The sequence below is a fragment of the Aedes aegypti genome, chromosome 2 (assembly GCF_002204515.2).
Source record: "Aedes aegypti strain LVP_AGWG chromosome 2, AaegL5.0 Primary Assembly, whole genome shotgun sequence".
Classification (NCBI taxonomy): Eukaryota; Metazoa; Arthropoda; class Insecta; order Diptera; family Culicidae; genus Aedes; species Aedes aegypti.
In genome coordinates, this window is record NC_035108.1 from 3,333,792 (window position 1) to 3,360,596 (window position 26,805).

General features: G+C 39.1%; 1 protein-coding gene across 1 annotated transcript in view; it reads left to right on the forward strand.

Annotated features, from left to right (window-relative positions):
* The window catches only part of LOC110675282, a 685,744-nt gene that overhangs the window by 401,444 nt on the left and 257,495 nt on the right, over nucleotides 1-26,805 (forward strand). The window contains exon 3 of the mRNA XM_021839766.1: nucleotides 17,907-17,943. Coding sequence (XP_021695458.1) covers nucleotides 17,907-17,943 — 37 coding nt within the window. The remainder of the gene's footprint in view (nucleotides 1-17,906; nucleotides 17,944-26,805) is intronic.

Below are 26,805 nucleotides of genomic sequence, written 5' to 3' on the forward strand. Positions count from 1 at the left end.
TAATGTCTTAACTTTCACTTTGATTTTATTTGAATACAATTTTTTTTACTAAATAATATAGTTCTAAAAACAAGTTTGAATCATTGATCAATTTCCCAAAATAGTGGAATGAACAGTTTTATTTTTGTGTTTTTGTTAAATTTGAAGATTTATTAATACTCAAAAGATTGATTTTTTAAAGCTGCGAATTTCCGGCTAACCTATGTGTTTCCAAGTTAGGATGTAAATTTTAAGTCAATCCAAGTACTAGAAGCCGACCATTTTGTTTTGATAAAACGACCAACTTGTACTATATTTTGTTCAGTACTATATTATAGTACAAGTCTGCAAATATTTTTTTTTATTAACCTCTTCAGGGGTCTAAGAATTTAAAGAAAACATAGAATAAGAATGTAACTGTTAAAACCACTGAAACTCAGAGTGTTAATACGAGCCTAAATTACTGTTCCATAATTGTAGAATGTTAATGAACTACAGAAATATACAAGATAAGCCTTATATTTTTTTCGGCTCTGGGGGGGGGGGGTTTGACCCCCAAAACCCCCCCTTGGTTGCGCCACTGGGTGCACAATGTGTTCAATGATCTGAACAGAAAAATATCAGATTCAAGAAATTTGGAACGTTTTTGTATAAAAATGAAACCTTGTTCGTATTACCAAGAGCTCCTGTGATCCCGTGAACATACTCATTTAAAGGTAAGTCAGGTTTTTCAAACAAATAAAACTGAAAATTGGGAAGGTTATCGATGTTTACTAACACTATTACAAACAATCATCGTTATCGCAAGGATTCATGACGGATCCTGCCCCCTTAAAGGCGTTTCCAACTGCATCGGATCTGCTAACTAATGTCACATCTACTTCAAGTTTAGAGGGACTGGGGGTAGTTTGCCCACGTTAAGGAGAACAGCGATTTTAGATGTGAAAAACATTATTTTATGCTCTTTTTTTATTATGGTCGGATAGACAAACATGTTTTCTACCAAATAGTAGAAACAGCTATCCATTCTAACTTTTCTGGGGTTTATAAATTAATTTTTAAAAAATGCTTGCTTAAGTGCATATGTATTGTTTTGCGGGGTAAAACGCCTCGCTTGAGTTCGGCGTTAGCCATGCTGTAAACGAACGCACACAATCATGCATGTATATATGTTGCATACATCCGGGCGTTTGTTCAGATGTTATTGTTCAATAATAGTATACATGCTGATGCGAAAAATATACATTTGTAAGGTTCCAATTTTTGTGTAACTTCAACGAGGCATTACGTTTGGTAGAATTTGAATTCAAACGGCTGTTTTGGTGTTATGAAAAAGGGGTGGGCGTTTTGCCCCCAGAGTTGATTAAAGTTTACGTCCTTCAATAAGCTTTTTGAGGGCAAATTTAACATATATTTTGCACGTAATACAAACTATGGCAGTGCACAAGTTGGCTCTTGGCAATAGTTTCAGTAATTTGGTTATTTATCGACCTAAAAAATGACATTGAAAATCGCACAAAATTGCAACGAAAACAGCGAAAAACGTTTTTATATGATTTTATCGATTTGGTTGAGAAAAACACATAAAACCATATTAGGAAAAGCATTTTACTCCATTTTCTATGATCTAGGGTGAAAAAAAGCATTGTAAAACTCATCGTTCGCCCAAATCGATGATGGCGCGTTTTGCCCCCTATGGGCAATTTACCCCCAGTTCCCCTATATTGTTTTTGTTCACCAGCTCCTTTTCCCATCAGGTCATTAATTCTACCCCATAATTGCTTAGGATTTCGCGAGGAGAATAATTGTTGGTAATAGACAGATTTGGCACGTCGCTTGGCTTCAGACAGCTTTTTGTTTGCGTGGGTAAGCAGATCTTTGATCCGTTGGTTCTGACGATTTCGTTTCCAAGTTTGAAAAATACCGTTTGAAATTTTTCCTAGCTTCCAGTTATCGAAGTTAAACCAAGGACAGTAATTCGCCTTCACTTTAACTTGGACCGTGTACGTCTTCGAAAAAACCTGCTTGAGTCGCGCAGAGCAGTCAGTAATGGCTAGCAGTCTTTCATTAGGTTGCAGCGATGCGAAACCGTGAGAATCCAGAAACGATCGAAAATGTGCGTTCAACTGACGATAATCCACCCAGGTTTTCGTCAAGGTTCTTTTGACATTCGCAATAGTGGTCTTGAAATGCGTCAAGATGATACAGTGATCACTCAGGTTGTTGTCTGCTTTGGTTGAAGGGAGTCTGATACATGATACGATAGAGCTGTTCTCGTCGTTAAAACCAATAGTTTTACATGTAATATTGACTAGCGCTTTGGTGTCCTCGTTCGGTATACGGGGTACGCCCAACACAATAGCATTGCAAGATAATTCAGATCTTCGCTGTAGGTCTATTTCAACCTCGGATGAGAGGTCCGCAAAAGATTTTTTCAAATAGTCATTCTCTGCCCTAAGCTTAACAACCTCTGATTAGAGTTTCAGGATTTGATCACTGAACTCATCCAATCCCATCCATTGCCGACTAAGGACAAGAATTGTTGGCTATGCTCAATACTTGCAAAAAACATATTTACCTGTTCAGTTAATGCTTTGGAAATAAAATCTGGCAACTCTTTCATCGTTACGCGTGATGAAGGCGCCATGCTTCTAGTACCGGTCAATAGATGGCGCTTCAGAGGAACAGAGGAACGTGCGGCTTTGCCGTTCAATATTGTGCTCTGCAAGATAAATCCACGTAATGCGATTATCTGAAAATGTCGATATTCCGTCGCAGTGATAATGAAAATCACAAAATGTTTCAGATTTAGCAAATTTGAAACATTTGCGTCCTTGAAGAACGAAAAAATCCAAGCCTACTTGAATTTTGACGTTGCGTTTAAATTGCGCGCATATCTTCTGCGCGTTACCGCCGCCGCTGGATGTGGATTTAAAATGAGCGCCGCAATACAACGATTTCTATTCGTCATCAAACGTCAACATCACACCGCAAAATCGCTAGTGTTTGGAGGGGATTTTAACCTCCAAATTGCCAAATAACCTCCAAAGCATCACCTCCAAGTTAGTTCTAATACCCTCCGTTATATGAAATATGGTGGCGCGTCGATCGTCACAAGTTTATCGTTAAACAGTCAATCGACGCGAAAGAATGGTGTTTTTCTTACTCACTCAATCTGACTCGTTGTGGATGCAGCACAATTAGCGATGATCTCAGTATGCGGTTGGTGCGAAGCGGCAATTTCAAAGATAGGGCAGCAATAGATGGCAGGGCAGCAGGGGGCACGCAGGTGAGGGGGCAATCGTTCGGCGGTGGGATGAATAAAACAACCAGCAGAATGTTTGTTTATTGCAGCTATGCAGTTACAATGGATCATTAAAATAACCAAAACGGCCGCTATGAAAAGCATAGATACCGCCACCGTAACCTTGTGAGTTTGACAGAACAGTAATGCTGTCACAATGTTAAGTCCCATATACAGTGGCGCCTTTGTTTTGATGCGGTGAGCACTGGCAAAAACTACCTTCAATGATCCATTTGGAGTAGGTATGAGCTCCTTAAGGCAAAGTAGGCCGTCATTGAAATTGTACGCGTCGTCGATGATTGTTGTTAATTCATCTCACGATTTCGAATCTAAGAAAATCAGTTGGTTTTGCACTGACACAGCTGAAAAAGTATCAGCATACTTTATGCATGTTAGCGCGTACAGTGATTCATTTTCCAGTCAATTTAAACTATCAAGACTGAGTGTTATCACTTTGAAATGCAAGCTGAAAAGTCATCATTGCACAATGGTCGGGCTCCATATAAAGGGGCGGCCAAAACTACCAGATTTTTATGATTTTTTTTTTAGTTTTAAAATATACCTCATGTGTTATATTATTATGATCCTTAATTGAAATTGAACTAAAATTTAAATTTCTATGATTTTCATGACTGCAAACCAGCTGAAGTCAAAAAATTGAAAAATGTAACAATAAAATAAAGCACAAAATTTATAATTTGGGAATGCAATATTTCAACAAAGTTACCCACTATCTGAAAGCTTATGGTTCAACACTTTTATCGAGCATGAGGATTTAAAAAAATATTTGGTTTAAGTTTTAATACTATTCAATATTACACTTTAGTAATTTTGGTGATTTTGAATATGAAAAACAACTCTTGTCGCGTCATGTCGCCGCCAGTTCGAATATTGCACATCAAAAAGCATCCTTAGATCTTACAAAAAACCTTTAAAATTTTTGCAGAAATTTGCTGATTTGCAAGTTAGAAATATTGGAATAATTCAATGTTTTACATATATTTTGATGATATTTTTCATACAAACTTTATTTAAAATATATTTAACCACTATTCATACACATTTCGATCAAACTCAATCAAATATAAACAAAATTTGTGCTTTCAACCCAGTTTGATAACAATTTTAATTTAAAAAAATCTTTTTTTCAAAGTTACGTAATTTGTGAATAACCCCTTCTGAAACAACAAAAACGCCAAATAACATATTCAGATTACATATTTTATCGATCTAGGCGATAAAAATAGTTTTGGCCAAACTTCACTTTTTTCCGACCATTGTGCATTGATGCCAAAAAGAATGACGGACTACTTAGCCTTAAGATTTGGTTCGATTTAGGCTTTCTCTGGTATCAGGCTTTCTCAGCTGCAACAGCAGCAGCAGCAGCTTTATGGTAATGTTTACATACGGCTTTTGGAGTGACTGGCGATTAAGGTGGGCGGGTGGTCGGTGGGGAGCGGGCGGTCGGAGGTGGTGGCAATTTTACAGGCAATGTCGGTTGAAGCAACAACAGCAGAGTGGTTTTTGCTTCATCTGCACTGTAGCAATTCTACTCACAATGTTTAGCAGAATATGTCAAATGACACAGCGGCACCATAAATTCACAAGAATTCGTTAGTGATGTTTAGTGATTTCACTGCGAAATATTCGGTTTAAAGTGGAGCACAGAAACAAAACAGCTTGTTCGCGGCAGGGTTGTTAGAAATCCTTACTCAGTTTTTGCTCAGCTTTCTGATGGTACCTCGGAATTCTTAACGAGCGGTACAAAAACAGTTTTTCTAACAAAATTCAAAATGGCTGCCAAAATTTTTTTTAGTCTCAAATGAAAGCTATATTCTTCCTCTACGATGCCACTAAGTTTGCTGTGTAAATATGAGACATATCACGTTAAGAAATACCTAAGATTTATAAAAAAATGATTTTTTTTGCAAACTGTTTAGCTAGCTGACGTACGAGGTGTCCACCAATTTGAGTAAACCGAAAGGACCACCTTTTAGTTTTAGCATATATTGACCGTTCAGTTCCTAACTGTTCACGACCGTTTGAAACAGTCGTCGCTCTAAACGGTCGGTGAAACAGTCGCTGTCAGATTTGGCAGCAACAACGAGCGAGAAGATTTTCGCGCGCAAACTAGTTCCCCTACTCTTTCAAGTAGAGCAACAAGGACAACAGAGTGGGCGTCGAGTCAGATTTCCAAAACAGCTGTTGTTGACACTTGGCTGCCAGCTGCAGGGCTCGGAAAATGAGGGGTGGTTGGATAGAATGTTTATCAAAGTATGTTTCACTAAACAAAATTCAACTTGTGATAAATGTTTCTAATGCTCAACAAACAGGTTCAATGAAACAATTCAATAAGTGGCAATAGTTTATTGCGCGTAAGGTATGTATAGTTATCCTAATTATGTGTTTCAACAACATTGCCAACATTGTTTCATCTGGATGGAATACATTGAGATTCCCCTCGATTTCCGACGACTGTTTTGAACAGTCTTCTAAATAGACGGGATAATCCAACATTGAAGTGGATATACAATACTAGCGATTAGAGACATAAAATTGGAATTCTTACGATGGGTGCCGATGGTGGCCTGATTTCAGAGAGAATTACTACCTGGGCATAAAGTAGAAAATAGCATAAATGAATATAATATAAAACGACTTCGTTCAACGAGGTTCCAGTATACATTTTTTATCCAACATATGAAAGTAATCGAAACAAAAGAAAAAACATGCTCCGTCACCAGAAAAACCACAAAATCCAATCAGCAAGCTGTGCCACCATCTCTCCCGGCAACCTGAGAGATTTCGGACAACCTACTGTGTCACTTTCTTCACCGCCTGCTTCGGTTATGCAAAACATTATAATCTCAGGAGCAGACAAAACCACGAAATAGATTGGTTGCTTCGGTGGCATTTCTCTCAAGCACTATACTAATCCCCTGGGTGGGAAATTTCAACTCTCCCAGGCTCACTTTAAAGCGAACAATGCCGGCTTTAAACAGCAGAAAAAATTCGAATCTCATTTTCCGATAAGCATCCTACTGATACCAGTCTTGTGTTCTACTTCTCGTCGTAGCACCCGTAGCTGAGATTCATTCTCATTTGGGTCATCTTTTACCGGCAAAGAAACAAAAGTCGTATAAATTTTATTACTTTTAATAACATTTTTTATCTACCTCTGTGTATGTAGTTGCCTCTCGACCCAGATGTATCTCTGAACAAATTTTTGGTCACTTTTGAGCATGAATTATGGGCCCGGAACAAATTTATGAGCGCTCGGAAGGGCCGCCAGTTTGTGGAAAATTGCCTTCTTAAGTACATAAATTTCACCGCTTGCCTCCGAGCAGTTGGCAGGAAGGCCTTTTTTATTACCATGAATGAGTCAATTTGTAGGGGCAGGCGTGTTGCATTAATTTTTCGTTGTTATCTCAAAAATCGTTGCGGGGAAAACGTAAACAAGATTGATCGGTTTTGGTTTGGAGATTTCTCCATCATCATCATCATCGTCGTCATCGCGGCAGGCGCTGGCTGTTAGCGAGAAATATTGAGAATGATAGGGAATGATGGGTCCTTCACATGGCGACCATCACAGTAGACTGCGGCGCGATGAGTGTATCGTGATAATCCTAATCCGTTGATGACGGAGATAGATGGTGAAACGATCCGCTGTTGTTGATCCTTGCGTCCCCAAACCTGGCCTGGGACGACGACAGCAGTGAATGACGAAGCAAATCCGTTCAGTTTCGTGACATTGCGTCGTCGCCTGCTTAGGGTTCATGCTTGCTTGTATGGGGAGGGGGATGGAAGTCACAGGATAATCAATCATTTCTGTTTACTGTTTACCCCCTTTGTGTGGTACCAATATCCCTAATATAGAAACCTTGGTAATTTGCTATAAAACCCGATCATCTATTTCGGTCGGCAGCCCGATTACCGCCAAGTACTCGGCTGCCGAACGACGAGAAGCGACGAGAGCTTGTTCCCGATAGGAGTCGTCCTCTTTCTCCTACAACCGTCAACGCGAGCAGACGCATCAGTAAGTAGCTCTCCAACGGCACAGCGGACGCACCACAATGGCTGATGACAAGCCAAAGCTGTACATTGGCGATCCTTGCCAGTTAGATAATTGACAACGCAATAGTTTAGTACCTTTTTATTTATTAAACGATTTTTAGTGAATAGTGAAAACGAAAAATGCAATGGGAAGTTCCACGACGAAAAAAATGTGTATATACATGCAATGTGTTGTTTCAAATTGGCAGCTTGTTATGCCCAATTGTGCTTGGTTTTTTTTTCTCTTATGTTTGTGGTCGAAAGAGCCACAAGGTGTTCTGGAAGAATACCGGATAATTGCTTTTAAAAACGTATGGTTCATGTCGGTATGTTTTGCAGATGAGATGCTGCATGGTGTTCTAGAAGAATACCGGAAAAAAATCTTTGCATGGAACGATTAGTTTCATAATATTGCTTTGTGAAAATGCCACGTGGTGTTCCGGAAGAACACCGGAAATTTGCTTAAAAAACGCACTGGTATTAGTTTGCAGCTAGAAATGCTGTAAGGTGTTCTGGAAGAATACTGGAAAAATGTATTAGTTTGGAATTATATGCATGGTATTCGTTTGTGGCAAAGGACGCCACGAGGTGTTCTGGAAGAATACCGGAATATGATTTTAAGACACTTGAAGTTTGCTTATTGGGTATCTGAAACCTAGGTGTTCTAGAAGAATACCGGAGAATTACGTTATTCGGAACGGTCATTTCCATGGAATTGCTTCGCGGTAAGCACACGAGGTGTTCTAGAAGAACACCGGATTTTTGCTTGCACACGCATAAAATGCACAAGTACTGGTTTGCAGCTAGCAATACTGCAAGGTGTTCTAGAAGAATACCGGAAAATGTTGTCCTTTAGAAGGTTATGTATAATACTTGCTTGTGACAGATGGAGCTACAAGGTGTTCTGGAAGGATAACGAAACATTGCATTCTGACATTTAAATGTAATTATTGTGTTGTAGATATCTTTTCTAAATGGTGTTCTAGAAGAATTCCGAAAAGAAGTTGTTCGAAACAGCTTAATGTGCATGAGATGATTCGTAACAAAGACACAAACAAAAGGCGCCCTAGTAGGACTCCGGAATATTGATTGTGAGCACTTCGAGTGAGTTTATGCGAAATAATGGTTTAATACTGTTCGATAAATACACTTTCAACTTAATTATCGGTTCAGCGGTAAACGATATTACATTACGTTCCTAAATTTTTAACATTGGTGTATTTAAACTTTGGACAGAAAGTCACGATTAGAACTTGATCCAAAGTGCCAACGTGCGTGTTTCGAGTTAACCTTTGTTAATAAAAATAACGAAAAGACTCAGAAAATGTTTAAGAATGCTCGATATAGCTCAATACTCAAAGTTCAAGATATTAAGTTCTAAAATGTACATTCAGATAACCAAGCGAATCTAGGTTGAAGTTTGTACTAATTGACTGGTTTCTCTCCGTTTGTTAACAGAGTACAACATGTATAACGGTGGAAAATATGTTTTGGCTCCGACTGCCAACGACGGCTCGGATGTAAGTGAGTGCCTGAGTGATAACAACTCAATTTGCTCCGCCGATCTGGAGGTGGCCGCCCATGAGACTGTCGAAACGGATGAACCCGCACTGTTGGAAGCCGATGATTTCCATAAGAGACTGCGCTATCTGGAGGAAACGATGGGAGGAATTATGAAGAAACGTTCTTCTGGAACTAATCCGACAACAGAAACAGCTAACGAGTCCGAGAAATGTGACGATGAGCCCAACTCACATTCAAGACCATCGAATAGAGGAGGGAACATTCGGTGGGATCTGATCCCGAAGTTCCCAAACGACATTCCGTCGAGCAAGCTTTGGGAGAATTGGCACGGATTTATCAAGAATTTTGAGATCGCTACTTCGCTGTCCACGTTTGTTGGTTCAAGTGACCGCGCAAAATTACTTTATTTGTCCCTGGGTAAGAACCTACAAGATATTATCAGCGCTGCGAATATACAACCAGATTACCGAGACCCGAAGTGTTATGCGTCTTTCGTTTCGAAAGTGAACGATTACTTCAAGTCGATGGTTGATACGGCCGCGGCGCACGAAGCGTTCCAAGCAATGATGCAAGAGCAGGGCGAATCTATCGTCACGTTCCACGCAAAGCTTACGCAAATGGCTCGGGTATGTGAATACAGCCCCACTGATGAAGTTCGCTATGTGCTCGCCCAACTCCTCAAAGGGATGCGAAATCAGGAGTTAGCATTAGCTGCCAGGACCTATGGACACGACGCTGATTGCATCGTGAAAGCAGCTACAAGGGTCGAAGCATACGATGCTGGCAAACAAACTAGGGAGAACAACCCACGACAAGTCCTAGCAGTTACCAGAAAGCGAGAACCCAGCCGTGAAAGGGAACCATTTCACAAGATGCGCAAGTTGAACGAGAGCAAACGTTTCGAAAAACCACAGATGAAAGGGGTTCCCCAAGGTTACCGGCAGGGACAGCGCACTCGTTGTTGGAGATGTGGTTACCAATCCCATAAAAGGAACACGTGCCCGGCCTTGGATAAAACGTGTAACGTTTGCGGTCGAGTAGGCCACTTCGCCGCAACATGTCGCAGCAAAATCAAAACTACCGTCAACCGAGTAGATGAGAAACCCCGGAACCACTCGCACGAGTCTCCCTCATCAGGATGGGCAAAGGAGCTGAACGACGATCAGGTATAAATCAGGCGCAAAACTAATTATTACTAGCAAAAATAAAGCTCATTTCTATCAGTAAACAATTTTTCGATTCAGTACGTTTATGCCACAGTCTAGTCTGCCTCATTAAGAAAGAGAATACGGTGCTTCATGCAAAATTCCGTTTTCCTTATATGGTATTGTCTTCTTATTTTTTTTTTTTGTTTTAGCAAATAAATCCAGGGGTATCTATAAGCGACGCAATTATTCGTTGCCGTCTTGGTTCGTCTAGCCCATATGATTTTCTTGTTGATTCAGGCGCTGATGTCAATATAGTGGGCGGAAACGATTGGCTCTATCTGGAAAAGGAATTTCGTGTAGGAATGGCCAAACTAGAGCCAATTGTCGTGGTTAATGAATTACGAGCATACGCTGCGGAAACTCCTATGGTAATACGGTGTGCTTTCAGAGCAGAGATTGAAGTAGTAGATGCAACCAAACCAGTAGTGACGGCGGATTTCCTTGTTGTGGACGAAGGACGTCGATCCCTGCTCGGTCGACGTACGGCCAGCGAGTTGAAACTTCTGAAGGTGGGACTCTCAGTGAATAGCTGCGAACAATATACTGGCGAGAAAGTTTTCCCAAAAGTGCCAGGAGTAAGAGTTAAGTTCAGCGTAGACGCATCGATACCCCCTGAAAGAAACGCGTATTACAATGTCCCAGCGGCGTTCCGTGAGGCAGCCAGGAAGCGCCTTGAAGACATGGAAGCATCTGGTATTATCGAGCGTGTAACGAAGGCACCAGAATGGATAAGCGGCATGTCTGCGGTGCCAAAAGGTCAGAACGATTTTCGGCTAGTGGTCAACATGCGCGCACCGAACAAGGCGATAAAAAGGGAGTACTTTCGTATGCCACTAATAGATGAGATGAAAGTAAAGCTTCATGGGGCTAAGTTTTTCACAAAGCTGGACCTAAGCAACGCATACTATCATCTCGAACTCAGCAAAGAATCACGGGATTTAACGACATTTCTGGCAGAGAATGGTATGTACCGTTTTACGCGCCTTATGTTCGGTGTCAACTGCGCACCAGAAATTTTCCAAAGAGAAATGTGTCGTTTGCTGGATGGGATCGAAAATCTCATCGTCTATATTGACGATGTTCTGATATTCGCAAACACGCTGGACGAACTCAGAGAAACTACCAGCCATGTACTGAAAATACTTCGCGCGAACAACCTGACGCTCAACGTGGATAAGTGCGAATACGACAAGAGCTTTATCGTATTTCTCGGACATGGACTGGATGAGAAAGGATTTCACGTGGACGAGGCAAAAGTGAAGGCTATCCGACAATTCCGACCACCTTCCAACGTTTCAGAGCTCAAAAGTTTTCTGGGTTTGGCATCCTATATCAGTCCATACATCAAAAATTTTGCAGATATCTCTAGTGTACTTTGGGCCACAACCACTGACAAAAACTGGAGCTGGGGGGCTAATCAGCTTGCTGCATTCGAGGCAGTTAAGGATCAAATAACACGATGCACGACGACTCTAGGATACTTCAATGAAAACGAAAAAACGGTGCTATACACGGATGCGTCACCCAATGCCCTCGGGGCAGTTCTGGTACAGGAAAGTCCGTCTAAGCCTGCTCGTATTATAAGTTTCGCCTCAAAAGCACTCACTGATACAGAGAAGAGATACGCGCAGAATCAACGCGAGGCTCTGGCCACCGTGTGGGCGGTGGAGCATTTTTCTTTCTTTCTTCTGGGCCGGCATTTCACTTTGCGAACCGACGCGCAAGGCGTTACTTTCATATTGAATCGATCACGAGAAAATTCAAAGAGAGCTCTTACAAGAGCTGATGGATGGGCGCTCCGCCTCAGTCCTTATAGCTACAACGTAGAATACATTCGAGGTAGAGACAACATCGCCGACCCATCCTCGCGATTGTACACAGGTAACGATGACCCGTTTGACGAGCAGCATAGCCCTTGGGAAATAGCGGCCCTGGAAGCGAATTCCGTAGGTTTTCTAACGCTAAAAGAGCTTCGAGAAGAAACTGCATTAGATACAACTCTTCAAAAAGTAATGGATGCTCTAGAAACAAATATCTGGCCCAAGGAACTGGTACGGTTTGGAAGTGTAGCAAGCGAATTGACAGTTGACGAAGGTGTTTTGATAAGAAATGGACGCGCTGTAGTTCCCAAAAACCTTCGGGAGAAGACCTTGACCCTAGCCCATGATGGACACCCGATGGCTGCAAAACTTAAGAGCATCCTTCGCGAGCGTGTTTGGTGGCCCGGATTATCAACGGATGCTGAAGAGTGGGTTAAAACATGTCAAACTTGCGCAATGAATGGGAGACCGGAAAAACCTACTCCCATGAAAAGAATTCTAGCTCCTCAAACGGTCTGGGAAACCATTGCGTTAGATTTTAATGGTCCGTATGCCAGATTCGGTGGTATTTCGATTTTACTGATCGTCGATTATCGGTCTAGGTAAGCATTATACTGATTTTTGATTAATCTCTGATTTGTACCATACTTCTTTCGTGATAGGTTCTTGATAGCCAGACCAGTAAAGTCGACGAGCTTCGAGCATACGAAACTTGTTCTGGAAGAAATCTTTGCGCGTGAGGGGTTCCCGAAAAATATCCGCTCTGACAATGGACCACCGTTTAGTGGTGAGGAATATCGATCGTATTGCGCCGATCGTGGGATCGAGACCACTTTTTCAACTCCGTTATTCCCCCAGCAGAACGGACTCGTTGAAAACTACATGAAGCTTGTAAATAAAGCAATGTCTTCAGCAGTTAGCAACGGATCTTGTTTCAAGGAAGAACTACAGGCTGCCATAAACGCCCATAACGCTTCCGCCCACTCGGTGACAGGTGTCCCGCCGGAGGAAGTAATGATGGGCCGCAAAATACAACGCAGGCTTCCTTTGTTGTATCCAGAAACAGTGAAACATGACGAGGATCTTCTGAATCGCAGAGACAAAGATCATAAACTGAAGGCGAAGGCCCGCGAAGATGCCAGAAGAGGGGCGCGAAAATGTCGGCTAGGCCCAGGAGACACGGTTATAATCGAACGGCAGAATCGTATGAAAGGTGATAGCAGATTTGACCCTCAGAGATACACAATCTTTGAGGAAAATAACGGGAGCCTTACTCTCCATAATGATAATGGTCAAATCGTAAAACGACATGTGACACAAGTAAAAAAAGTGGGAACCTGGCGCATTCCCAGCGATAAAACTAACGATGTCAACCGTCCAAATGGGAGCGACAGGGAAATCACAGGAGCGGAACCATCTGGAAGACCACGCAGAACAAAACAGACGCCCTTTTTCATGAAGGATTACGTGCGGGCACTTGGCGATTGACACACCTCATGGATGGAAACCTTTTTTATCCTCTCATTGCATTTCATTTTGACTGCTTTTGTTGTTGTTACCTTAAAGAGAAATAGAAACAGATTATCTTAAATTGTATCGTTATTTACCTTGATTAATCTCCTCACAACTTCCTCACAGCTCTTTGCTTTGAGCATTACGCACGTATACAAACGACTTTTTGTTTGCAAGTCTTTAGAGAAAAGGAATGGAGCAAACAGTACTGTTACTTCAGATGGCAAAAGAAAATTGTTTGTAACTGTAAACAAGACTACCGTTTGATTGAAGGTTTTTGACAGATAGCAATGTCGACAGAAACACCGTAGCGAACTGAAATCACACAGGGCCAATTGTATGTCGACATGTCGACTTGTAATCAAAAACAAAATAGCGTAACATTTCAAAACACCCAATCACATATTATACCAGCTGAACAAGTTGATAGTTTTTATTTTCACTTTTATTAAAAAGTTTTTTTATTAGAAGAGAGCTAACTTCTTTTAAAGTTTGGTGTAGGGGGGGGATGTGTGGTACCAATATCCCTAATATAGAAACCTTGGTAATTTGCTATAAAACCCGATCATCTATTTCGGTCGGCAGCCCGATTACCGCCAAGTACTCGGCTGCCGAACGACGAGAAGCGACGAGAGCTTGTTCCCGATAGGAGTCGTCCTCTTTCTCCTACAACCGTCAACGCGAGCAGACGCATCAGTAAGTAGCTCTCCAACGGCACAGCGGACGCACCACAATGGCTGATGACAAGCCAAAGCTGTACACCCTTCTTCTCCCTTCTTTTGGTTGAATGTTGTCTCCATTGGAAAATCGTAAATAGCGATTGAAAACGGCTGATTACGAACTCGCAAGGGTAGATCTTCGGGTCGTCAAAAGTTTTGATTGTCTGTCTCGAAAGTTGTTTGTTTACTGTTGATTCGTTTCAATCAAAGTGACCTCTGTAAATGCGTCTGGGAATGAGGCTGGAAGGAGGTTGAAACAGCGATGCGGGGAACTAATTGCTGACAACGAATAGCAAATTGATCTCCTGGGACGAGAAAACTTTTCACTTCGATATGGCTGTAAAAGTGGTAAATTAATGGCAACGATAGGATAAAATTTTCAATAAATCGATGTTTTCGAGTAAAGTTAATTGTCGAAGTAAAGTATTTATCGTTTTTGTTACGTTATGGTATACGTTTGAGGTTATGACTTACAGTCTGTAATAACTGAAAAATAGATTTTGTGCTTAGATTTGACTGAAATCTATATTGTTTCACCTTAAATGGATGTCTTCATAAGAAATATATTTTCAACTCATTACCGAGATTCTGTATGCGGTTTGACATTTTCTTTCAAATCCAAAGACGACATTTTCCGCAATTCAATATCGAGATTTCGCAGTCGGGGCATTTCGGAAGCAGCGCACGTAATAGACGGGAAAATACTTACCAATTTCCAGTATCACTGAGAAGCACTCTCGAAACGCTGCTGCACTTGCTTCTGTCCGACTGTGACTACAGTACCGTAGCATAGCGTAGCATTACCAGAACGCAGAACCAACCATCCAACCAGTTCACCAGTGATGGTGAAAAGCTATAAAGATAAATGGAAGATAATGGAAAGTTATTTCCGCTTTCGTGCTTGTGGCAGCTTTAGAGAGCGAGTAACACGTAGGGGAGACTGGGGAGACTTGGGTTTAGTGGGTTTTAAAACTGCCACTAAACGTGGCAAAAATGGAATAAAGGGCGTTTCTCTGTGCGCTTTGTTCCAAGGGTGAAATGGTTAAAGTTGATAATTGCATCGAAATGAGAAATCAGTTCGATACTTTAGACAAATTTTCCGAACATCAAATCGAAGCAACCTCTAGCCCAAGCTCTTTGATTCAGGTGAGGAAACAAAGAGTGCCACCTAGCGTGGTCAGCTGATCCGAATTTGGAGGATTTTGGCAGGAGATCTTGAACTCCTTTTGGAGAAAATAAAACTAATGTAATGTTATTGTGTGCAGAAATCCCGTCAAATTTTGATTTACCTGGAGATTGTATTATAAAAAGGGGATCAAGTCTCCACAATATCCCCTATGAAAGGAAACCGAGGAAGAACCCGAAGATGAAGGGCACAAAAAAGTGCCATCTCTGGACTTTCCTGCTGGCTCTGCTCGAAGGGGGAGCAGCAAAGTCTCTACGTTTAGCAGTAACCCAGCATGCCATGAAGTTTCTTTCTATCGGTTTGGTCACCCCGGCAACAAACAAGCAAGGCCAATCAGGAGAGCAAGGTCTGCCGCTGGCTGTGAAAAGGTGCACACACGCTATCGGGCCATTTTTGGGTCGGTTATCTTGTTAATGCGATGGACTCGTTTTGGGGAGGGGAAACGGATTGACCGGATTTACTGTATAACCTCAGAAATTACATTTCATTTCCTCTTTTCATCATCGCTCGGCTTTGTGCCATTTGGGTCGTCGATACCGAAGTGAAGTACAATCGTGACTGAAATCCGACCAAGAAAATGAAGCGTTGATTGCCATTAAATTTGAGTGGTTGCCGTGTAACTTTTATGTGGCTTGCTTCGAATCGTTCCATTCTCTGTCAGTACAAATAACGGTGATTTATCGGGTGAATCTTTCAGGAGTGTTCCGGATAATAGGGTGTTTTCGTTTGTATTTCTGCAGTATGAACAAAACTTTTTCACAGCCTACTGTTTCGTTCTATTGAACTTCTGAATCTGAACATCAAATGGTGAATCATTCTTCATGCAACATCCAACGACGAAAAATATAATCTTGGTTTTTTCCCCACATTCAAACGACACACGTAACATGTCGCCTCATTCGGCAAATAATCAAATGCCATTCCGCTCACCGGGGCGGCAGACATTGAGACTCAAACAAGCGAGAAGCTTATCGAATCCGACTTGCCCCAGGAAAGCGGCGAATAAAAAGAGCTTCAAGTAGCGAAAAACTCATTATATTTATCTTGTTATTGAAAAACTTTTCTAATAATCAATGTTTTTCATGTTTCAATTTTGCGTTTCCTCCCGTTTCCTGCAGTTTCGCGCTGTGTTCAGTATTCCCGATTCATTTCCTTTCCGTTGCTTCCTAAACGATTTTTCCGGCTTCTTATTTTTGTTCCTTCCGCTCTTCCTTCCGGCTTCGCCTGCTTAGTTCGTCGCAAATTGAGCGAGCAAGACGTCGATGATGTCGAAGACGACGACGACGACGACTTCGCTGACTTCCGATTTCGTTTCCAATCATCAGATCGAAGGAGCCAGTCACTTGATTCGTGGGTATTTATGATACTCTTGGAGAAAAGTTAGTCGTCTTTTCTGCTGGGGATGATGTTTGCGGGGGGGGGGGAGGATGCGAGGACACGTGAGCTTCTTATGGTGGCATTCGGGTTTGAACATTCACGTGTTTCTCGATTCTGACTGACAGCGACAGTAAAATGCGCTATCCGAAGAAGTTGAATTTAACTTTTGCTTATTGGAAAACAACTCGGTAATCGGAGCATGCTGGGAGTCGAATTGCTGAATTGGTTACTCGGATGCGTTGCTAAGGGGAAGAAGTTTTCCAGGAGAATAATCTGACATTTTTATCCAAGCATGCTTTGATTCTCGATTTACCTGAAACCGAAAATTCTATGGTTCGTTGGAATCGATACAAAAATGGTTTATCCGGTTCATGCTGTTAGTTAATATACCAAATCATGATGCAAATCGATAGCAAATAGGCTCAGCTCAATTTCGTTCCCCCGGGCATTTGATTCGACAAGGAAAGTCCTACCAAGAGAAAGCAGAATGAATTTGAGTCACGCCTGTTTGCTTACCCTCTTGACCTGATATTCCCTAGAGAAGGCTATGTAGATTACAACTGAGCAACACCTTACTATAATCGAGGACTCCTTTTATTACCACTATTGAAATAAAGAATTACAATTGCACTATGTGAGCCTACTTTGTTAATCGAGACGATAAAGCACTCGTTTGTAGTCACTGCACTAATCGAACTACTGTCACTATACTTGTTCGACGAAATCAAGTCAAGTCAAGTAAATACAGTCAAACCAAAGACACATTAAAGACCTTCATGTCCCTTGCAGCTGCCCAAAATTGTATGGCTCATAAGGTAATCTAGAATACCGTGCAAAGTGTACTGCGATCTGTCAAACTTGGGTACCTTTTGCACTACCGAGGGACCAAATGCAGTACTAGAACTGGTACCCAATTTGAGCCCGAGTGGGACGGACCTGGTCAAACCTCAAAGTCAAGCCAAACCATAAGTCGTTATCTGGAGGGACCATCGACTCATGGTAATATCGTGTCATGGAACAGAAATGCTTTGGAAAGCTGACTGAGGGGACCATCATAGTAACCAAGAAATTTAGCTTTTAGTATGGTTCCATAAGTCGATATTCATGGAACATCAATTCACGGAAGTTTCACTGTTATTTATATAAACTCAACTCAAACAACAGAGTCTTCAAAATAGAGTATTGATAAAACAGTTAATAATGAAATACATGTTTTTTTTGCAGGTTTTCCATGGGAAGTTCGAAGACTTAAACTACAAAAGTGAGTATCATTTGCCACAAATCATCTTCGAAAATTCAAACAACTGTGTAATATTATATCTTCAGCAATATTTATAATACACATGTTTTATAATACCTAATCTAGACGTGTTGTAAGCTTATTCAAAAACATTTTTGAGTACAAGCCATCGAAGTTTCAAGGGTAATGTGTGATCTTTTGCAGGGCTACGAATAAGGTTAATACTTAGGCAGACTCAAACAACCTTAACATATCAATTATTAAGACCGACGGCTGTGTAGCGTTATTGAAAAACTCACATGCAATTATGTTAAACCCAGTTTTAGTTCAGACTACGCTTTTAGGTTATCATTTAAACGCATTAGTGTAATGCCTCTGATCTGTGCTTATACTTATACATATACTTGTAGATCGCTTCCTTTTTTTCACAATGGAATCAGGATTCGGTTCGCGTTGTGCGAGTGCGAAAAGATATTCGTGTTTAGTTGAGGGCGGATGACCAACTGGTGAGCTCGTTCCATACTTTATTTTTATTAACACCTTTTTATCGTTACGTTTTTGTTATTTTCTAACAATTTTTGGATTGTTTGTTACTACAACAGCTCTTGTTGCTGTTTTATACAATTGTAATTACGTTGAATACATGACTTCAGACAACAAACGTAACCAGTAATCTCTTGAAGATAAATCAACAAGTTTAACGTCCATGTGGGCTCAGATAATTATGGTAAACCAACTTTAACATTTTCGGAAATGTTTACCTTTCTTAAATTAATGTTTTTTTAATCTACAAACATAACTAGTCACCTTTCTGACGATAATGAATAAGGTTTACACCTGAACAAATGCAATAAAATATGTCCTTCCAAGTGAAGGCTTTCGAATCTATAGGCTCAGCCAAAAATCTTTTGGGGGACGCTTAGGGGGAGATCCCCCAGTAGCGGACACTTAAGCCGCTAAATTCATTAATAAAACTATTAATTTTACGCAGTCTTGGTGCCCATTTGTGAGAAATATTACCATTTTTGTAAAAAAAATTTGAAAATTTAAATATGAATTTTGACATTGCATTATGATGACGTGTTTTAGTACCAAATTGACCAGTCATAAAAGGTGGCTCCCAATACCGGACACGATCTGAAAATGCCTCGAAGTTTGTAAATTTGTATATCATTGAACGTTTTTACTCCACGAAAAATTTTCTATTGCCAATTCAATGCATTTGGGGATTTTTTTTTAATTTTTGTACGGGTTTGGGCCGAAGGGTCTCAGATTTTCATAAAACTTTTTCCACAGGTAGAGCTCATCAATATATGAATAAACAAAAGTTGAGAAAAATTTAGGGTCGCCTATTTTTCCGTAAAACATAGTTGGAATTTTTTTGTTTTCCCCTGACACTACTTACTTTGAAAAATCATAACTCAAGAACGAAGCATCATAGAAACAAAATTTTTTTTTATGAAAATGAAAGCAAATTTTCTCAGAAATAAAAATAAATATTAACTGGAAAAAGTTTTCCACAAAATTTTCCACCGTTGAGAAAATTCGTAAAGAAAAGCCGGAAAAACTACGCTCCAACTCGTAGAAAATTTTCAAAAAAATATTTTTGAGAAGATAATTTCATAAGCTTTAATCGCTGTAATTTTTGAAATGTACTTTTTTTTCGTTTCTGAGTTATGGCCAATTTTGTAAAAAATGTGCAAATGTGCCATTTTGAGTCTTTTCTTTGAAAAATCATAACTCAAGAAAGAAGCATAGTAGAATCAAAGTTTTTTTTTATGAAAATGAAAGCAAATTTTCTCAGGAATAAAAAAAAAATTAACTGGAAACAGTTTTCCACAAAATGTTCCACCGTTCAGAAAATTCGTAAAGAAAAGCCGGAAAAACTATGTTCCAATTAATGAAAAACTTTCAAAAATGAATTTTTGAGAAGGTAATTTAATAAGCTTTAATCGCTGAAATTTTTGAAATGTACTTTTTTTTCGTTTTTGAGTTATGGCTAATTTTGTGGAAAATGACCATATAAGCCTTTTCTTTGCAAACCCATACTTCAATCGAAGCATCGGAAAAACAAAGATTTTTTATCAAAGCAATTGCAAATTTTCTAAAACATCTGAAAAAAAAGATATGGGATTGGTTTTAATGAAGTATAAGTCGGAATGGATGATATTTTTCATGAAAAATTACATCGCTAAGAAAAACTGGAAAAAAAACTGTTTCTGCCTCAATTTTTCATTACACTGAAAAGGGACTCTTTCTTTTCTATGGAACAAATAAGATTATTATTATTATTTTTTAATTTTATTTACTCAATTATTCAGTATATAACTTACATTTTCATCTAAATACTATCTATTTTTTTCAATCGGGAAGATTGTCTTTGGTTGCTAACACCAGAAGATTTTCGTTTCTTTGTATTATTAAGAACTAAGCATGCTGTATTTTCTTGGTATTCATGTGCATCTGAGAATTCACTAGCAAAAATGCTTCGTTCGTCTTTTGGTATAAATGAATGATATTTTTTTGTTCCAGGAACTGGAACAAGGTTAGAAAATCTTTGCTGAAGAAATTTTTCAGCCTCTGAATAGTCATTTTCAGTTGCATAGATAAATTCCCAATCTTTTTTAAATTGGGCTTTCACTTTTGTTAAATTTCAAAAATCTATGCAACCATGAAAATTACTTTAAAATTAAAGCAAAAAAAAAAATGTTAATTTTATTAATAACGTATATCACAGTTTTTACACATGGCATCTCCAAATCAGATTTTGCAAATTTTTGAAATAAACAGAAATGCTTTGTAAGAGACGTAAGGGTGCCATGGTTTGAAACATTGTCCTTTAAACTTTTTCTTCTTGGAATCACGTCCTCACTGGGACAGAGCTTACTTCTCAGCTTAGTGTTCAATGAGCACTTCCACAGTTTTTACATCACATTAATAGGTTTTCAGGAATACCGTAATTTCGGTTGAAATGAATGTTTTTTCTCGGTTGGTTTTATCTGTTCTATTCAATGTTGACAATGCCAAACAACTGAATACAGGAAAACAAGTACGACTCTAAACCTCACGGACTCATGTACAGACATTTTCTAACAAATGTGGTTTTAGTGCTGAAAATAATCTCTAAAACAAAAACTTTCCATTCCAAATTAATCACTTGTCAATGTGATTATTGTGAATTTTTGAAATTACTCTACATACTGAATTCCGGCTCCCTGAATACGAATATGCTTTCCAAATTTGAAAAAAAGCTATATTTCTGGAAATAATTTTAAAAAAATAAACAAGAATTTCGCGGAAAACGCCTCAATGCAGGCAATTTAGAAAAAAAAAGAATTCCTGATGTCTAACCGATATTGAATTATTTCAACAAAATGAGCTCATTGGTACGAGTTTTGTTGATTGAAAAACAAACAAACTTTTAGACTCTTTCTGAACGTTTAATAATGTCGTACCGTACATGATTCTTGAATTTTACATTATTTCATAGAAATAAACATTCTTCAACGCAAAACAAATCTTCACAACTCTCGATCCAACAATAGTCAACAACGTTCAGACACATCATTGTTTGAAAAAAAAATCCACGGTATTATACACATAAAAGCCCTTTTCATCGAGTTTTATGGTCCCAACATTCAGAAATGATGGGTATCTAAAGGATTCTCAATGGACTTGAAAGTTGTGTGTGAAAATTGGATGAATTAATCAATAAATGTCACGATTTCATATTCATGAGAATAGGAGTTGTTCCAGCTGTAAAATTTTACCTGATTATGCTGCCAAATTTTCACCTAATTGTTAAGGAATTCTTATGAATATTCGTCTCCTTTTTCATTAAAATTTTGAGACTGATGGGCTTAGGCTGACTCCTAGTTTTGTTGATGCGATTCACATGTACAAAATATTGAGAGTCAAAATAATCCAAAGAAATTTTTGGATCAGATTTTTTGTACAAATGAGGCATACCGTAAGGCAAATTGATCACTATTTTACAACTTTTTATTGTGTTGTCATTCGAAATTCAAATATTGTCAAAAAAATTTCGACGAAACCAGTACTACATTGATCTTTATCAGTTCATGTAATCGACTTTTCATTAAATAATATTTAACATATCATAAAAATAGTTTCAATATCAAAAATTAAAATGACACACTGGGGCGAAATTGATCACCATATAACAAAGCACGTTTAGGAATAAAAAATTCTCTATCTACTAAATTTGGGTTTCCTGAATCTGAAAATGATGTCAAAAATCTTACAACTCGAGTATTTGATCATATTGTTGCAAAATTAAACTTTGAAAATCTGCCTAATGCGACTAAATATAGGCAATTTTCCTTATCATAAGCACATTATTTGAGAATAAACGGTTTTATTAGCAAAAAACTATACCTCATATGCTGTATGATATCAGAAGTTAATCAGTAGTATGATATTAGTAGTTAATACTTGAGCTTACACAACATTTTAAACACTCAAAATTGACATATAGGTATATCACCAGTGGATTGCTTAGCACCAACATTTCCAACTGTATTGCTTACACCTTCAAAAAGTGTGAATATTTCTGTGCACAACTGACCCTAATAAAAATGACATACTTCAAAATCATCATCAGACATCAATAAACAAGAATACATGGAATTCTGTGGTGCCAACGAAACCTTCAGCATCCTTGGGTGGAAGTGTGTTTTGGTATCGACCTGATCAAATTCGCCCCAGTGATCAATTTGCCCCCGGATTACGGTACATACATTTTTTGCAAAAGGCATGGAGAAAGCGTTTCAGATAAAACATACCAGTCAATTTTATCATTCCATTAAAAAGAAATTTGATTTCATGAATTCCAAATGCAATATTGCATTGTATTCTTTTGCGTTGCGTTGCGTTGCGTTGCGTGGTAACGGAGTATTTCGTAGATTGCAAACTGAAAACTGTCATGTTAGAAACTTTACAACACTTATTCCATTCATAGAAAACTATTTTGGATCAAATAGTTATCCAATCGGAAGTCAGAGTTGCAAAGACATGATAATTTCCATTGCCGGCCACGCCCATCTTCTCCGTTACGAGGAAAGGAAAGGAAAATGATGATATGACACCTACTTGAAGAGAGGCCAGCGACTCACCGACGTCCTCATAGATGTCAAGGAGTTGGATGATGGGAAGGGAAATGGTCTAGGATTCACTATATGCGAGTGATGCGACCGGATTGAAATTTAGTGTATGTGTAGTTTAGTATACTTTTTGTAATTGAGTGTAAGTGTGAATGAAATGTTTTCATCATCGTTGGGAGCGACGTTGCTAAGAAAGTTAAAGTGCGTGTTCGTCTTCCAGGGATGAGACACAGGTATTTCCACCTTGTGCCCTAGCTAAGAAGCTTTGGTTTGAGCGCCATTACTCGCTCTCTGAAACGAGAAGATTAAATGACCCAACCCCATGCTACAGAAATAGCCCAGAATTAGTAATAGCGGTTAAATCGGAACAAACTCACCAAACTCGTCCATCTATCGAAACGCCGAGTAAAAACACGTTTCTTCAAAAACTTTAATATCAATCTGTTGGGAATTTGAATCGACATCCTCTGAATGGTTTCATATCTGAATTTGGTTTGAACTAATTTCTGCGTAGCACAATAATCATCATCGAAGGCGGCTTTCATACTTAACACAGGTTTTCAAAACTCATTATCAGAAAGCATAAAATTAAAAATGATGAAAATCTCACAACCGTATGCTTTTTAATCTTATGTTGTCAAAGTCACACTTACTCCAATCGGAAAAAAAAAACTATTCGGGTGGCGTAAAACTAACGGAATCATGCAAAAATCTAGCACGCCACAAGCCATATTTAAAATCTTCGCAAATAAAAAATAACACTTAAATCACTGCACAATCAACCAGCACAACAAATTTTGAAGGTGGCATAGCGCCATCAGCCGAATCTATTTTTCTCCGTCCGAAACGCGGAACCGAAGTAAACGTGACAGGAAAGTCAAAACGCAGCCGCCCACGCGCACGGCTTGCTGCGATCCAATATTGCTTTGTATTCTTTTAGAAGATTTAGAATAAAAAATAATTTTGGCCATGATTAACCCAAATTACTCTTGTGTACGCGGGCCAAAACGCAGAAACAACTTTGTGTGGTGCGCCACATTTTCAAATGCACAAAAATTCGCATGAAGTCTGACAAGATTAAGTAAATGAAGTTCATGAAATTCTACAAATATCAGTGAATCAAGAAAATTTTATTTGGAGAATGCTAAAAACAGATCATTGGTGCTAAGCATCCTGCTGATTATTGTGAGAGTTTTTTTTCTATCTTTATTAACGTGATTTTTAGCCCTGGGCTAGTTCATCTCGGGACCAACGGCTTTACTTCCCTTCCGAAGGAAGTCATCACTGAAATTTTTAGTGACTATCTCGGGGATGGGATTCGATCCCAGGTCCTCGGCGTGAGAGGCGTGTGTTCTAACCACTACACCAGGTCCGCCCCCTTTTGTGAGAGTTCCTTCCAAAATAATATAATAATCCAGGGCAGAATAAAACCAGATGATAAACCGCCTCTCTGGGCATCGATCTCTCATAAATAACCTAAAGCAAACCGATCCCTTCAAGAGCGATTGAGAGGATTGATGAATTCAAAAAACAACGGCTCTAATGGAACATGCGAATGATAATGATCATCGATTCGATCTGTCCAAAACAAGAACCCTTGACCAACCCGAGCAAAGTCGGATAACTGGATAATTTCAATATGATAACAACTTTTATTATCGCTGTTATCATTTTGATATTCTGTTATCAATGATAACCAAATAATAACAAAATTCGTTATCATTGCATCCGTCACAGACATTTTTGATAACAGGTTGATAACAAAATATGTTATCACACATCTTTCCTATAACATATTTATAAAGCGTGTGTTGCTTAACAAAGTTGACTTTTCGTCATACAAAATTTTGTAAAATTATTTGAAGCTTAAGTTTAATCCAAAACACTCATCTCTCAAAATTATCCCTTGATTTATGACCATAAAATTCAAAAATATACGAAGATGCAAATTTAGTTATCAACTTGAACTCAGTGATCAGTGCTGGTAATGGTAATAGTAGTAGGCTTGAATTTCGCGAAAATCACGTGGCTCTCTCACTACAATAGTTCAAAATAGTGAATCTCATCAAGAAGCCTATATTGGGTACATGATTTTCTCTAAATCAGTAGTGTCATTGAAGGCTCTAAATGCGGGAAACGCAGCGGGAAATAGAACATTTTTTTACAGTAATTTAGGGTTGCCCTTAGCAACGGGTGTTTTGCAATTTTCAAGGCTTTTTGCCTACAGCAGCGATGGGCGTGAGTTTCACTGGCTTCGCTGACTACTGTAGAGTGAATTTCAGATTTTTTCCCAACCCTGTCAGTGATAACATAATATACTATTACTTTGTTATTCGACAAATTAATTTGAGTTCTCATTTTTGTTATGTTGGCTGTTAATTCAGCCAAGGTGATAAGAAAATCAGTTATCAAATGATGATAACCAGGTAACAAGATTTGTTATCATTTTGCTATTCAACTTTGCTCGGGAAGGCAGCCGATTACAGGCGTTGCCAATCCTTGAAATGTGGCACATTTTCTGTGACACCAAACGGTCATTGAGTAATCGCAAATTTAGTGCACAACAGAACATTATTAGGATAAAAGCACCGGTTTTGGCCAGCGTAAGAGAAAAAGGAAATAAAAAATAAATGGAAAGCCTTATTTATACTACAAATATGTCAAATGCAAGCTTTCAATCCATATTATGTGTGTGAAATATCAAAATTGAGCTAAAACCATTTTTTCGCTTTGAAAATCCCTTTGGTCAATATAGGCCAACGGAACCAGTTTCGGCCAGAGATTTAACTTCGGTTCCTAAATTGGCCAATTGCATTAGTTTCTCACGAGAGCGGCCAGATTAAGAGTGCCCTGGCCAAATTAGGTGTATGGAAGTTAAAATTACAAGGAAAATGAATTGTTTTTCTTATGTTTTGAATCAATTTGGACGAGTAAATGAATGCAGCTCTATCATATGAATATGATCTACTGAACACAAAAGGTTTCATGCTGATTGGCTATGTAAAACGGTGTATAATCCACTATGGCTATAACTGGCGTATGGCCAAAACCGGTGCTTCTACCCTACTTAATGTTTAATGTGTTCTTGTCCTTTTTGTCTGTAATTAGCCACTCATTGACATTTTGTTTTAAACCTGTTTACATGTGCTCGGGTGAAAGCTGTGTACGTTTGTGCTCCGTTAAAATGATATAAAGTTATTGTGAATTACACTTAAACCTCAATTTACGAGGTCTTTTTTTACGCTATCTCAATTTACATAAGTCACTTTTTTTACGAAGTAAACTCAATTTACGTCACTTTTTTTACGCAGTGCGTAAATTGAGTTTTGACAATTCTGTGGGAAATTATTGATCTCAGGTTGGGGAAAATCGTTGGAAACCCATACAATATGGGTATTTTCGGAACAGGCACGACGAGGGGATGACAAAAAGCGATGTCCGACGCCATTTTGGAATCCAAAATGGCGACCTCTGGTTTTGGGGAAATCCATACAATATGGGTATTTTCGGAACGGGCACGACAAGGGGATGACGAAAATCGATGTCCAACGCAATTTTGGAATTCAAGATGGCGACCTACGTTTGGAGAATATTGTTGACGAAAATCGATGTCTGACGCCATTCAAATTCATTCACCATTCATTCAACGAAGTCTGTTTTTACGCAAATTCAATTGACGTCGCTTGTTCAACGAACTAAATTCCTAAACATCAGTACAGATCAGTACATTGAACCATTTGGTTATATTAATGCGAAGTAG